The following is a 13,235-nucleotide window of genomic DNA, read 5'->3' on the forward strand; positions in this document are numbered from 1 at the left end:
TCTTACTCTCTCTGCCTCTCAAACAACACAAAACCAAAACCAAAAACTAGAAAGACAATGTTATAGTTTCTAGAGTTTTCAATGAATGAATGGGGAATTACAGGAAAGTTGGACTCTAAGTGTAATAAGGAAGGGGGAGGGTGCAGACATGGGTTAAGCAGGATCTGTTCATGGCTTGGAAGTGGCAGAGGTACCATTCCTGACCTGGTAATATACAGAGCTTACAAAATGGCACAGTCTCCTCTGAAGATTGTTTCAGAGGACAGACAGGTTTCAGATAGTTAGAAGGTTCTGGTCTCAGCTATCAAATAAGAAAGGGCAGAGGGGCTGTGGGTAGCAAAGTCCTCTCATAGCATTCAGAACAGCAGCTATTGCCCTTTGTCCAGGGAGAGGTCTTGTTCTTGGGGAGGGCTTACTATGAGCTGAAAGAAGGGAGCCAGAAGCTGTGGTTAGGAGACTTTAGAAGTATTCAGACATGGCAGGATTTGCTTAAACAGTATTACAAATAAAGATCTATCAACAGAGGACAGAATAAATTATAATACATCCATAGGAAGAAATATTATGTAGCTAATTTTAAAAGTGGTACCACCATTTGTACTAATAGAGAAACTATATAACTCTTAATATAGCTATAGCTATAGCTCTATTTCTACCAATAATGGAATAATCTCCAAGATATAGCAGTAAGTAAAAAAAGACAAAGGGTAATGTGTAAATACACATAAACATGTATCTATGCACACATATGCTTGTAAATGCATGATTTATATGGACTGATTCACAAGACACAGGTAACAATGACATGGGGAAAAGTGGACAGGAGGCCTGAGAATCTAAAATATTATACACATGCATATGTAGATACTTTCATATTTTCACATTTATTGCTCATTCAAAATATTATTTAATTTTCTTTTAAAGATTTACTTTATTTGGGCCGGCGCCGTGGCTTAACAGGCTAATCCTCCGCCTTGCGGCGCCGGCACACCGGGTTCTAGTCCCGGTTGGGGCGCCGGATTCTATCCCGGTTGCCCCTCTTCCAGGCCAGCTCTCTGCTATGGCCTGGGAAGGCAGTGGAGGATGGCCCAAATCCTTGGGCCCTGCACCTGCATGGGAGACCAGGAGAAGCACCTGGCTCCTGGCTTCGGATCAGCGAGATGCACCGGCCGCAGCGGCCATTGGAAGGTGAACCAACAGCAAAAAGGAAGACCTTTCTTTTTCTGTCTCTCTCTCTCTCACTGTCCACTCTGCCTGTCAAAAAATTTTTTTTTTACTTTATTTGAAAGTCAGAATTATGGAGAGAGAAAGGGAGAGACAGAGAGAGCTCTTCCATCTGCAGGTTCAATCCCCACTCGGCGCTAACTGCCAGGATTGGGCCAGGCTGAAGCCAGGAGCTTCATCCAGGTCTCCCATGTGGGTTCAGGGGCCCAAGCACTTGGGCCATTTCCTGTGCTTTCCCAGGCCATTAACAGGGAGCTGGATGCTAAGTAGAGCAGCTAAGACATAAACCAGCACCCAAATGGTATGCCGAAGCAGACAGCCGCTTTACCCACTACACACAATGCTGGCCCTTGAGTTTTGTAAAATATTAGAACAGCAATGGTAGGGAGAGATATGAAAGGCTAGGTGAAAAAGGAGGGCTCAGCAGCTGGCAGTCTTCATGAAGGCAAAGGGTTAAGGGAGCAGCCACAATCACAGGAGAGCCTAGAGTTTACAATTATCCCCAGCACTTCCCTGATGCAATTAAGTCTGAGAGGAGGGGTCCTGAAGGGACCCCCTTCTTTGGGGTTTTAATTATTGGGCAGGAAAGAAGTCATAAGTAAGAACAGCTTTACAGGAAAGAAGCTAATTCACTTTCTCAGTGATCTTTGAGAAAATGCTGAACCATCTCTCGGGCTGACCAGCAGCCATGCTGGATCTCCTGGGACTTAAATACAGTCTTCCCACCTATCTAATTGGTTCTAACCCCACCTACCAAGGCTCTCCTTCCTCAGCTTTCTTCAAGAACCTGAAAGCTCCCGTGAAGCCTTCCTATGGCCCGTCTCCAAGCGTTCTCCTTCACTGTCCCTTCCACCTGGAACACCCACCCACCTGCTGCCACCACACTCTCTGTTTCCAGAGCTAGAAGTCTCACCTCCTCCCCCAGATTTTTCTGCAGCTAAACCAAATAAGGTACAGATTTATATCCATTCCCACCCACACTGCCAACATCAGTGCCTCATCAGCATTATCAATGTCATCAAACACTATCAAGTGCATATGGCCAGATGTTCAACCAGCCTGGAAGATACAAAGATGACCCTGTGTGATAGCGTCTCTCAAGCTGCTGGAAATTGAACAAGAATGACATAAATGTAGCTAGGTTTCTAAGGCAGTTTCTCAAAGTATATTTAATGCGATATCAGCTAAATACTTATAAATAACATGTAAACTCAAATCACAAATAAGCAGAGAGATGAAAACTGAAACAGTGGGATACCATTCTTCTGTCAAACTGGCAACCATTTCCTAAAATGATAATATTCAGTGTTGGTACAGCACATTCAAATACTCAAAGTGCAAGCTGGAAAATCTTCTCTGAAAATAAATTCAGAAGTTTATCAGACGTCTTTAAAAAGAACAGAGTCTAGCAGTATTGATTTGAATCTATTGTAAGAAATCTAAAGAAATAATTGGAAATGAAAGCAGATTGGTACATAATGATGCTCATTACAGCATTATCTATAATAGTAAAGAAACAACTGTTACAGAACATCCACATGATGATATGCTATTAATCTATTAATAATTATTAAATCAGGGGCTGGCACCATGGCTCACTTGGTTAATCCTCCACCTGCGGTGCTGGCATCCCATGTGGGCTCCGGGTTCTAGTCCCGGTTGCTCCTCTTCTGATCCAACTCTCTGCTGTGGCCTGGGAAGGCAGTGGAGGATGGCCCAAGTGCTTGGGCCCCTGCACCCACATGGGAGACCAGGAGGAGGCACCTGGCTCCTGGCTCTTGGCTGCTGGCTTTGGATCGACGTAGCTCTGGCCGTAGTGGCCATTTGGGGGGGGTGAACTAATGGAAGGAAGACCTTTCTGTCTGTCTGTCTCTCATTGTCTGTAACTCTACCTATCAAATAAATAAATAAAAATCTTTTAAAAATTATTAAATCATATTTTAAAAATATTTAATAACCAAGAATAAAGCTCACAAAAGAAACTTTAAAAATCCACATATTATCTAAATTCAGTAAATTTACATTCATGTATATGAAAATTCCTTAGAATACATAGCTAATGTTAATAGTTAAAATTTTGCTGTTATTGGTTTTAAGTGCTGAGCCTTGAAAAAAATGTAAAATAGAATTAGAATATAAAGAAGTACCTGGAGACTTTTGTGGAAATAATGGTGGGCATTTTTGACTCAACATCCATTAAATGTTGGTTAACCATTTTTTGCCAGGTTCTATGTTGGGTGCCAGAATACCAGCAATAAAAAAAAGTATAGCTCTGAAATTCAAAAATCGTGCAAAGTGTACAGAAAAGACATGCCAATAAACAAGCAGTTCCATCACACCACAGTTAACACTGATCTAGAAAAAGAGTACAGAGTCTAAAAATTTTATCTAAAAAACTGATAAAGGGCTGGATTTTTAACTAGCTGAATGAAAGGAAAGGGTATTCCAGGCAAATGCAGAGTGAGACTTTTTGAATAAATAGTTTTGCATATTTGCAATGTTGTATAAACAGGGTAGCAGAAAGAATTAAAGCTGGAAAGGCAGATAGGGTCTATATAAGGGCTTTTCAAACTACTTTTTGTTAAGGATCTGTTTTCTTAATTCCCAGTATGCCAGGGATTATTTGGGGCCTATACCCTGTTTAATGAGATCAGACCATCGATGTGCTTGATGCCATGGCAATTCAAATAGCCTCTATAGGCTCCCTTTCAATTTTGGTACTTAATTCATCAAAGACTAGAAACAGTTCCTGAACTGGGCTGGTCCATGAAGCACATTTGAGTCATACTGAGCTAGATCACAAAGGATTTTATTTTTTCATGAAGGCAATGTAGGGCTATTGAAGTATATTTTTTTCTCGCTTCTTCTTTTTTTTTTTAAATCATAGCTTCACCAGATAAAATTTATAATCTTAAGAGAAAGATGCCATTATTCTTCCCATTTTCTGGATTAGGAAAATGTGTCCCATTAAACTTAAAAATTTTCCCTCACAATGGTACACTGAGAAAATATTGGCACCTCATATTATAGGCAAAGAGTTAATTTCCCAAAAACAAAAAGCACTTGAGAATTAGTAAGAAAACCAACAGCGTAATAGAAAAACAGGCAAAAAATATAAAGACTATGCACAGAAAATTAATCACTAACAACATTTATTATTTTACTAATACAAAAATGCAAATGTAAACTGTCAAGACACACTTACCTAGCAGACTAGCAAAAACCCACGTCTGAGAAGTCACTTTGTGATGGGCTCGAGAGGAGAAAAGCATCCTCGTGACATTGCTACCAGGAGTTGTTAATTGGTACTCTCTCTATGGAAGGTATGTATACTTGAAGGTAGTTAGTAAAGTCACTCATAAATAACTCTTCCCTTTCTCTTGCAAGGTATATCTTACGGCTCACTTGAGAGTTACCTTCTATCTGCTAGTTCACTTTCCAAATGCCTACAACAGCCAGGGCTAAGCCAAACCAAAGCCAGGATTCCATTACTCAATGAGCAAGAACACAAGTACTTGAACTATTATTACCTTTAGCCTCCTAGGGTATCAATTTAGAAGGCCAGAATTGGGAAAGGAGCCAGAACTCAAACCCAAACACTCTGATATAATGCAGGTGTCCCAAGTGCTGTCTTAACTGCTGTACCAAATGCCTGCCTCTCCATTTGGCTTACTCTTGTATAAAGAAATTTAAGAATGATAAATAAAAAATAAAAATTATCTTGGGCGGAGGGTAAAGGAGTGACTAGATGAAGCTTCCAGTTACTTGGGGTGTGCGGTGGGAGGGGTGGAATCCTTGTACTGTGCTTAACTTCTTTCTCTCTTAGAACTTGCATCAATCTGCCTACATATCTCATCTTAAGTGTAAATGGCGCACTTCTGCTTCTATTTTAAACTGTATTAAGGTCCCTCTTTAAACTCTGGCTGTGTTTCCCTCTTGGCCACCTCTAATCAACTGCCAGTTACTTTACTTGTGTTAAGAATACTATTGTTGGCCGGCGCTGTGGCTCAACAGGCTAATCCTCTGCCTTGCGGCGCCGGCACACCAGGTTCGAGTCCCGGTCAGGGCGCCAGATTCTGTCCCGGTTGCCCCTCTTCCAGGTCAGCTCTCTACTGTGGCCAGGGAGTGCAGTGGAGGATGGCCCAAGTGCCCCATGGGAGACCAAGAGAAGCACCTGGCTCCTGCCATCAGATCAGCGTGGTGCGCCGGCCGCAGCGGCCATTGGAGGGTGAACCAACAGCAAAAAAGGAAGACCTTTTTCTCTGTCTCTCTCTCTCACTGTCCACTCTGCCTGTCAAAAAAAAAAAAAAAAAAAAAAAAAAGAATACTATTGTTGGCCGGCGCAGTGGCTCAATAGGCTAATCTTCTGCCTTGCGGCGCCGGCACACCGGGTTCTAGTCCCGGTCGGGGTGCCAGATTCTGTCCCAGTTGCCCCTCTTCCAGGCCAGCTCTCTGCTGTGGCCCGGGAGTGCAGTGGAGGATGGCTCAAGTGCTTGGGCCCTGCACCCCATGGGAGACCAGGATAAGCACCTGGCTCTTGCTTTCGGATCAGCGTGGTGCGCCGGCCGCAAAGGAAGACCTTTCTCTCTGTCTCTCTCTCTCACTGTCCACTCTGCCTGTCAAAAAAAAAAAAAAAAAAAAATACTGTTGTTGGTATCAGCGCCATGGCATAGTAGGTTAATCCTCTGCCTGGGGCGCCGATATCCCATATGGGTGCCAGTTAAAATCCCGGCTGCTCCTCTTCTGATCCAGCTCTCTGCTATGGCCTCAGAAAGCAGTGGAAGATGACCCAAGTCCTTGGGCCCCTGCACTCACATGGGAGATCCAGAAGAAGTTCCTGGCTCCTGGCTTCAGATCAGCGCAGCTCCAGCCTTTGCGGCCATCTTGGGAGTGAACTAACAGAAGGAAGACCTTTCTCTGTCTCTCCCTCTCACTATCTGTAACTCTACCTCTCAAATAAATAAAATCTTAAAAAACAAAAAAGAATACTATTGTTTTTCTATTCAATTAAGTAGCAATGGTCCTTAGTTACTCTTGAATATTCCATGCCTTTCTCTAGATAATTCCAAACTTTGGCAATTGTTTCAAATATTCTTTTTGAAAAACTCTGAATTATTTCTTAAAAAGAAAAGTCATAATTTATGTCTGCTCCAATATAGTCTATATTTCATCACTCAAAATTTTGCTTTTGCATGGAGAAAGTTATTTTACTTTCCTCTATAATAAGACCCATACCTCTGAAAATAATAGAAATAAAAGCTTAGTATTATGATTTTAAATCCATGTTTGTTTACCCTATGAAAATCTAGATTAACAGACTTCCAGTGTTTACATTTAGGCAGCCCTATCCATAGAAGTGTTTCAGAATATATTTCTTGATATATATGTATTTATTAATTTAAAATTATATACATAGGGGCCGGCACTGTGGTACAGTGGATTGAAGTCCCAGCCTGCAGCATTGGCATCCATATATGTGCCAGTTCGAGTCCCTGCTGCTCCACTTCCGATCCAGCTCCCTGCTAATGTGTCTGGGAAAGCAGTGGAGAATGGCCCAAGTCCTTAGGCCCCTGCACTCACGTGGGAGATCCAGAAGAAGTAATAGACTCCTGGCTTATTGCCATTTGGGGAGTGAACCAGTGGATGGAAGATTCTCTCTTTCTCTCTCTCTCTCTCTTCCTCTCTCTCTCCTTCTCACTCTGTAACTCTAATTTCAAATAAATAAATCTTTAAAAAATTATATGTATGTACAAACTACATTAATATTAATTACATCATAACAATTAAAATATGAAGAATATAAAAGCAACATTTTAAATGGTTATTAATGATAACAATATTCTTACTATTACTAAAATATTAGGAGTAATAATGTTTGTAGTGGAAGCAATATGAGATAACATGCCTAGATATTTTTAAAATTTTATTTTAATATTTTGCTGTAGAATGATGTGTGGTCTGGCTCCACATTCAATTATTTCATTTAGGTTTTCAAAGCTCTCATAGCAGAAAAAGATGCTCATACATCCATCAAATGAAACCATAATTGGTTCCTAAATGCTAATTATTCAAAGGTTTTGTTGAAATCTGGTTAGTAATGTCTTGTCTTCTCTGATGTTAGTTGTTCTTGCAAGAAAATTAGAACTATTTATATATTTTTAATAAGTTCAAATTTCACTGAAAAATTTTAGAAATATTTTTAATATATCAATAGTATCTTTCCAAGATTATTAGAGTATGCAGTTATGAGTTTTTATCAGTAATGCTCATTGTTTCTGATAACAAAAGAACACACATATAAATATGGAAGCCTTTTAAAACATATGTGTTCAAAATGCTTTCTCCAAAGTAGTTATATTTTCAATAATTATTAAAGTATTATCTTCCAGGGCCGGCGCTGTGGCGCAGTGGGTTAACGCCCTGGCCTGAAGCGCTGGCATCCCTTATGGTCACTGGTTCAAGACCCGGCTGCTCCACTTCCGATCCAGCTCTCTGCTATGGCCTGGGAAAGCAGTGGAAGATGGCCCAAGTCCTTGGGCCCCTGCACCCATGTGGGAGACCCGGAAGAAGCTCCTGGCTTCGGATCGGCATAGCTCCAACCGCTGTGGCCAACTGGGGAGTGAACCAGCAGACGGAAGACCTCTTTCTCTCTCTGTGTGTGTGTCTCTCCTCTTCTGTGTAACTCTGACTTTTGAATAAATAAATAAATCTTTAAAAAAAAGTATTATCTTCCCCCTGAAGGTTCAAATTAAGAGTGCTTGTATGAAGTTAGAACATTTAAGCATCAAAATAAATGACAGTAATGAATTACAACTCATGTAATAAATTAGGAATCTATGAGTCCTTACTGATAAATTAATAAAAGAAGAGGGAATCTCCTTTTAATGAATGCCAAGTGATTAATGAAGAAAGCATATTGGAAACAGAGGTACATTTGACAACCCACAATTAGGTTTAAACAGAAGTCATCCATGGATTAATGAGCTGCCAGGTGGAGACTGGCAGAGGAACAAGATACCACACTGTCTCAGAGGATCTTACCACAAAGCACCCAGCAATTACAAAGGGCCAATACAAACCTAACCAAGCCAGTAAGGCAAACAAGATGGGCACCATCACCTGTTTTCTGGCGTGATGCATTGAAAAGAACACAGCATTATTTTTTGTATAAGTCCTGCCAAGAAACTATGGGCATGAGGAAACACTGAATGGACTCAAACGAAGAACATGCTACAAAAATGAAAGGTCTATGTCATTTAAAACTGCTGAGAATAACAAGACTGAGAAACTGCCCCAGAGTGAGGGAGACCAAAGAGACATTGCTGCTTAATGAACTTGTCACCCTGGGATTGGATCCTGGATCAACAAGGAAAAAGAGACACTGCATTGGGACAGTTGGCAAAATCTGGACAGGGTCTTGATGACATTGTTGTCCTTGTTGTTTTCCTGATTCAGAGGTTTACACTGTGGTTATACAGCAAAGTAGCCTTTATTTTTAGAGAAACACAAAGAGGAATATTTAGGAGAGACAGATCACCATGTCTGTAACTTTCTCTCCAACGGATCAGAAATGGATTGGTCACAATGGAGGAAGGGTGAGGATGCAAACGTGAACTGCCAATAACTGGAGCATCTGGGTGAAGAGATATAGTTCTTTACACTACTGTTTATGCAACTTTTCCCTAAGTTTAAAATTATTTCTAAATATATTACTTTTTAGAGTGTGCACTAACCTATGTGAGCATGCTTGCATTTTTATTATTTGCCAGGTTTTGTACTAGTGACAGCAACCTGTCATCATTTAAAAATGTCCCTTCCTTCCACCTGAAGATAATCTATTGACAGATAAAGACACATCAAATTCATTTACACTGAAAATGAAAATATTTATTTTTTAATTTTTTTACATTGCTTCAGATCTTAATGTACTGATGTCTCAGGTCTTAAATTAGGTAATCCCATAAAAATTTTCTTTACGTTGTTTCTGGCCCCACATAGAATAAAGTCAGTAGTACTTGAACTGGCTGGCTAGTGGGAACAAGTGGCCTAAGAAAGCTTGAAATAGTCCCCTCCCCTAAGCTCAAACTAAAATGGCTTTCCGAAAAAGACTGTACTGAAAATAAGCTTGTCAACTTTACCTTCAGGTTCTCAACCCACCAGGTCTATCTGATTTCCATTAATCAGCATACAACAAAGCCAAGGCCAGCTCTCATCTCTTAGGGCTCTGGCTTGTAATGCCTTCCCAGAAGCACACAGTAAGAAGATGACTAATAACTGACTGCTTCTCCAGCACCATATGTCTCCCAATTTCAAGAGAAAAATTGTTCCAACCAGTATTAGAACAGAGTTCCTACCTCTTGCAGCTGCAGCCGGACTTTGGTAACAGCTCGGATCCAGTGCACTCTAGCTTGGGTAAATGGTGAAGATGCATTCTCCTTAGGAAAACTTGTAACAAAGAAAAAAGTTTCTTAAAAATAGCTGGGACCACAAGGTAACAGTGCTCAAGGCAAGACTGCTAAATATGTAAAACAAAATGGCTTGCATTCAAATACCTACACTTGTTTAGTGATTCAGGACACAAAAACAGCATAGTTCTGACATGTGAAAACAACTCCCCTCTAAAATGACAACTCCTAAAAGGAGATTTTCACCTCTCACTCTTCCTTCTCCTTTCATCATTCAGCCATGAGGTGCTCATTCAGACAGTCGGGGGTCAGGACACTAGGAGCAATGGCAAGGGCCCCGAGCCAATGTCCAGAGCAGAAACTAGAGAGGTGTACAGTGAGCCTCTCAATCGCCCACCCTACCTCTCAAGACCACCAACCTGCTTCGGGAGTTCTGCAAGCAGCCTTAGGGCAGAATTCTGTTCCGGCAGACAATTCCTGCTCTATTTAGTATTTTGGAAGATTTACCAATTCCTAGATTACATAAAAAGAACAAATCATGGCCCTTCTCCTATTCTGATCTTGTTCTTGTCACTGCTCAGGAATACTCTCATGAAAATTAATAAATAAAATATCTTTGAGGGGCCAATGCTATGGCGTAGAGGGTAAAGCCGCTGCCTGCAGTGCCGGCATCCCATATGGACGCCGGTTCGAGACCTGGCTGCTCCACTTCCAATCCAGCTCTCTGCTGTGACCTGGGAAAGCAGTGGAGGATGGCCCAGGTCCTTGGGCCCCTGCACCCATGTGGGAGGCCAGGAAGAAGCTCCTGGCTCCTGTCTCCTGATCAGACCAGCTCCAGCCATTGTAGTTAGTTTGAGAGTGAGCCATCAGATGGAAGACTTTCTCTCTCTCTCTCTCTCTGCCTCCCCTCTCTCTGTGTAACTCTTTCAAATAAATAAATAAATCTTTAAAAAAAAAATTCTTTGGTGATCATGCTGCTTCTTCCTTCCTTTGAGGGCTACAGCCAAAGCAGCAGCTGAATGTCCACTAAGTATGTGCGTGTGTGTGTGTGTGTGTATGCTAGATTCTAATGTAAAAAAGATGGGTCAATGTTGTAAAACATTGGCAGACACTTCTGGCCAAGGTAGAATTGAGTTTCACTTGCTAAGAGGACACAACTGGTAGAAAAGGACAGGTACTCATGCTGGGCACTTGTTTCTCTACCAGGAGCCCTGCTGTGACAATAGCAACTGCCAAGTCTAAGGTCCATGAACAGCCAACCACCTGTGGGTCATCAACTCAGTGAGAAGGCTGGTCCAGAGCTCAGTCTCCTGGTTGGTTGTCTTACCCATTACCTGAGCCACCAGCAAGGACTAACAACCAGGGAAGGGGAAGGAGAAGAGAAAATAAGTCTAAACCTTCAGAGAGGTAAATGAACATCCATTAATCCAGTGATTGTGTAGAAGCCCCAACTACTCTCTATTAACTTTTACTATTAAAAAGTATTCATGGCACTGGTCTTTCAGTTACAGGTTTTATTATTATACAACAAAATTTAAGACTCTAAACCATGCCCTACCCTTATCACTCTACCCCAGTGGTTTTTAACTGGGGGCAATTTTGTCATGAAAAGGCAAGATCAGAAGATACTTTTGGTTGTCACAATTGGGAGTTGCTGGCATGCAAAGGGCAAGAATGTCACAAAACATCCTATAATGCATACAACAGCATCCCATAACAAAGAATAATCTGGCCCAAAATGTCAATGGTACCAAGATTAAGAGACCTGCTCTCCTCTAACCTATCAGCTACCCTAACCAATTTAATAGCAACACACAAACTCTATATGAAGGTTCGTTTTAAGACTGTTAAAAGAACAAGTTTTACATTTTTCTTTCCCCAAATACCAACTCCCAGACATACTGCTAGGCCCTGAGGAGACAGAGGGGTGGGTTAATTCTGGTTTCTAGGTCAATTCTTTATCAATTCTGCCTTAATTTTCTTAGCCAGCGTAAAACAAAAGAAACAAAACAAAGGTAAAATATGAATATGCTAGGACACCAGGCAAAGCAACCCCCAGTGAATGAAATCACCTGCAAGGCTCAGGTCAGTTCCTAACTCTCAGACTGGTTTATGTGGGTCAACCAGTAAGCCACAAACTACAGACTCAAGAAGTCCTGGTACACTGCAGCTCACTGGCTACAAAGAACCCAAGGGTTCTTTAGAGATCCAAAAATATATCTAGGGAATTACACCAATAGCCAAAGGAATTATTATAAACTTAAGCCTGGGTGTTACGATACCACTACACCCAGATGTAGGGAAACCAATGAAAAGCACTCATAATCTACCACAGCACAGGTACTGAGGAAGCAAAGTGGGCTCCTCAAGATAGCCATCACCCACCTCTCCTGGGGGCCTACGATGTGGTCTTTGTGTAGCACCAGATCTGGGGGAGGATGGGTTGTGGCATCTTCGTTCATCTCCTTGGGTTCACATGTTTTCCCCTTCTCTGCTTTACCTGTCACCTCCAAGGCTTTCTCTTGTTCTCCATAACCTGCTTGGCCATCTCTGGAAAGGCTGCCAGAGCTGTGGTAGGAATGAATGGAGTCCCTCTCTCGACGGTCATCATCCTGTTCATGATACTGGTCTAGTTCGCTCAGCTGAGAGCTTCCTTGGCTCACATTACAGGAGGAGCCATACCTACTGCTGCTGGTGGGGCTGTGAAAATGAGACAAAGACAGATGAATAAATAAATGCGAACCAGGGACCAGCACGAAAGTATATTAATGGAAGAATCATAAGCAGCGAGTTCCTGGGAAGGGTGGACAAAACTTCATAATCTAGAATAATTTATCTACATTCAGCAGAACCACAACAGGAAAAAACACAAGCTATCCTCCAATACTTAACCTCAGCCTGCGATTCTAAAGAATGTTTTATCTTAATGTGCTTTTTATGATTACGATTAAGAATTAAGATAGCTGATTGCTTATCTAAAATTGTTTACTGTATTCTAAAAAAACTTATCCAGTACCTACAATTAACTTTCTAATTTACATGTAATAAACTGTAGTAATGAATTCCACTTTTTTCTATTTATTAAAATGTGGTCCCCATTTCTGCCTCTATGACTGTAAATTGTGTATATGTGTACCTTAAGAGCAAAAGCAGAATGGACATGTTCTTTCAATTATCTCTGCCTTCTGCAGGATGAGATAATGGAAGTCACTGGAAGATGGAGACCAGGACTAAGAAATTCCACAGGGGAACTATCTCACCAACATGAATGCTACAATGATGTCATTGAGAGTATTGGAAATATCCAATCAAAAGGGGTACAGCAAAGAGACTGGTGTCTGGTAAGTGTTTTGAGTAAAGTCTCATAGAAACTCAGAGCTATCTTTTGCCATAGTTCTTCAATCTGAAACACTGCTATGCCCTGGTATCAGAGACTTTTATTCTGGAAGGAACAATGTAAATCCAAATGGAATATACACTATCCCAGGTCATCCTTTGCACCATGTATTTTACTTAATGCCCTCACTGCCACTGGAGGAAGCACCTTAGAAGACTTGAAAAAGCAAAATGTAGGCCTCTCTCCATCTTCTACAAGTGCCTAAGGCC

General features: G+C 41.3%; 1 protein-coding gene across 4 annotated transcripts in view; it reads right to left on the reverse strand.

Moving 5' to 3' along the window:
• UNC13B (unc-13 homolog B) overlaps window positions 1-13,235 on the reverse strand; it is a 224,691-nt gene that overhangs the window by 70,423 nt on the left and 141,033 nt on the right. For all 4 annotated transcript variants that reach the window (XM_062208010.1, XM_062208006.1, XM_062208009.1 and 1 more), the window contains 2 exons: window positions 12,015-12,329; window positions 9,579-9,669 (listed from right to left, as the gene is read on the reverse strand). In XM_062208010.1, the coding sequence (XP_062063994.1) occupies window positions 9,579-9,669; window positions 12,015-12,329 (406 nt within the window). The remainder of the gene's footprint in view (window positions 1-9,578; window positions 9,670-12,014; window positions 12,330-13,235) is intronic.

The sequence above is a fragment of the Lepus europaeus genome, chromosome 12 (assembly GCF_033115175.1).
Source record: "Lepus europaeus isolate LE1 chromosome 12, mLepTim1.pri, whole genome shotgun sequence".
Lineage (NCBI taxonomy): Eukaryota > Metazoa > Chordata > Mammalia > Lagomorpha > Leporidae > Lepus > Lepus europaeus.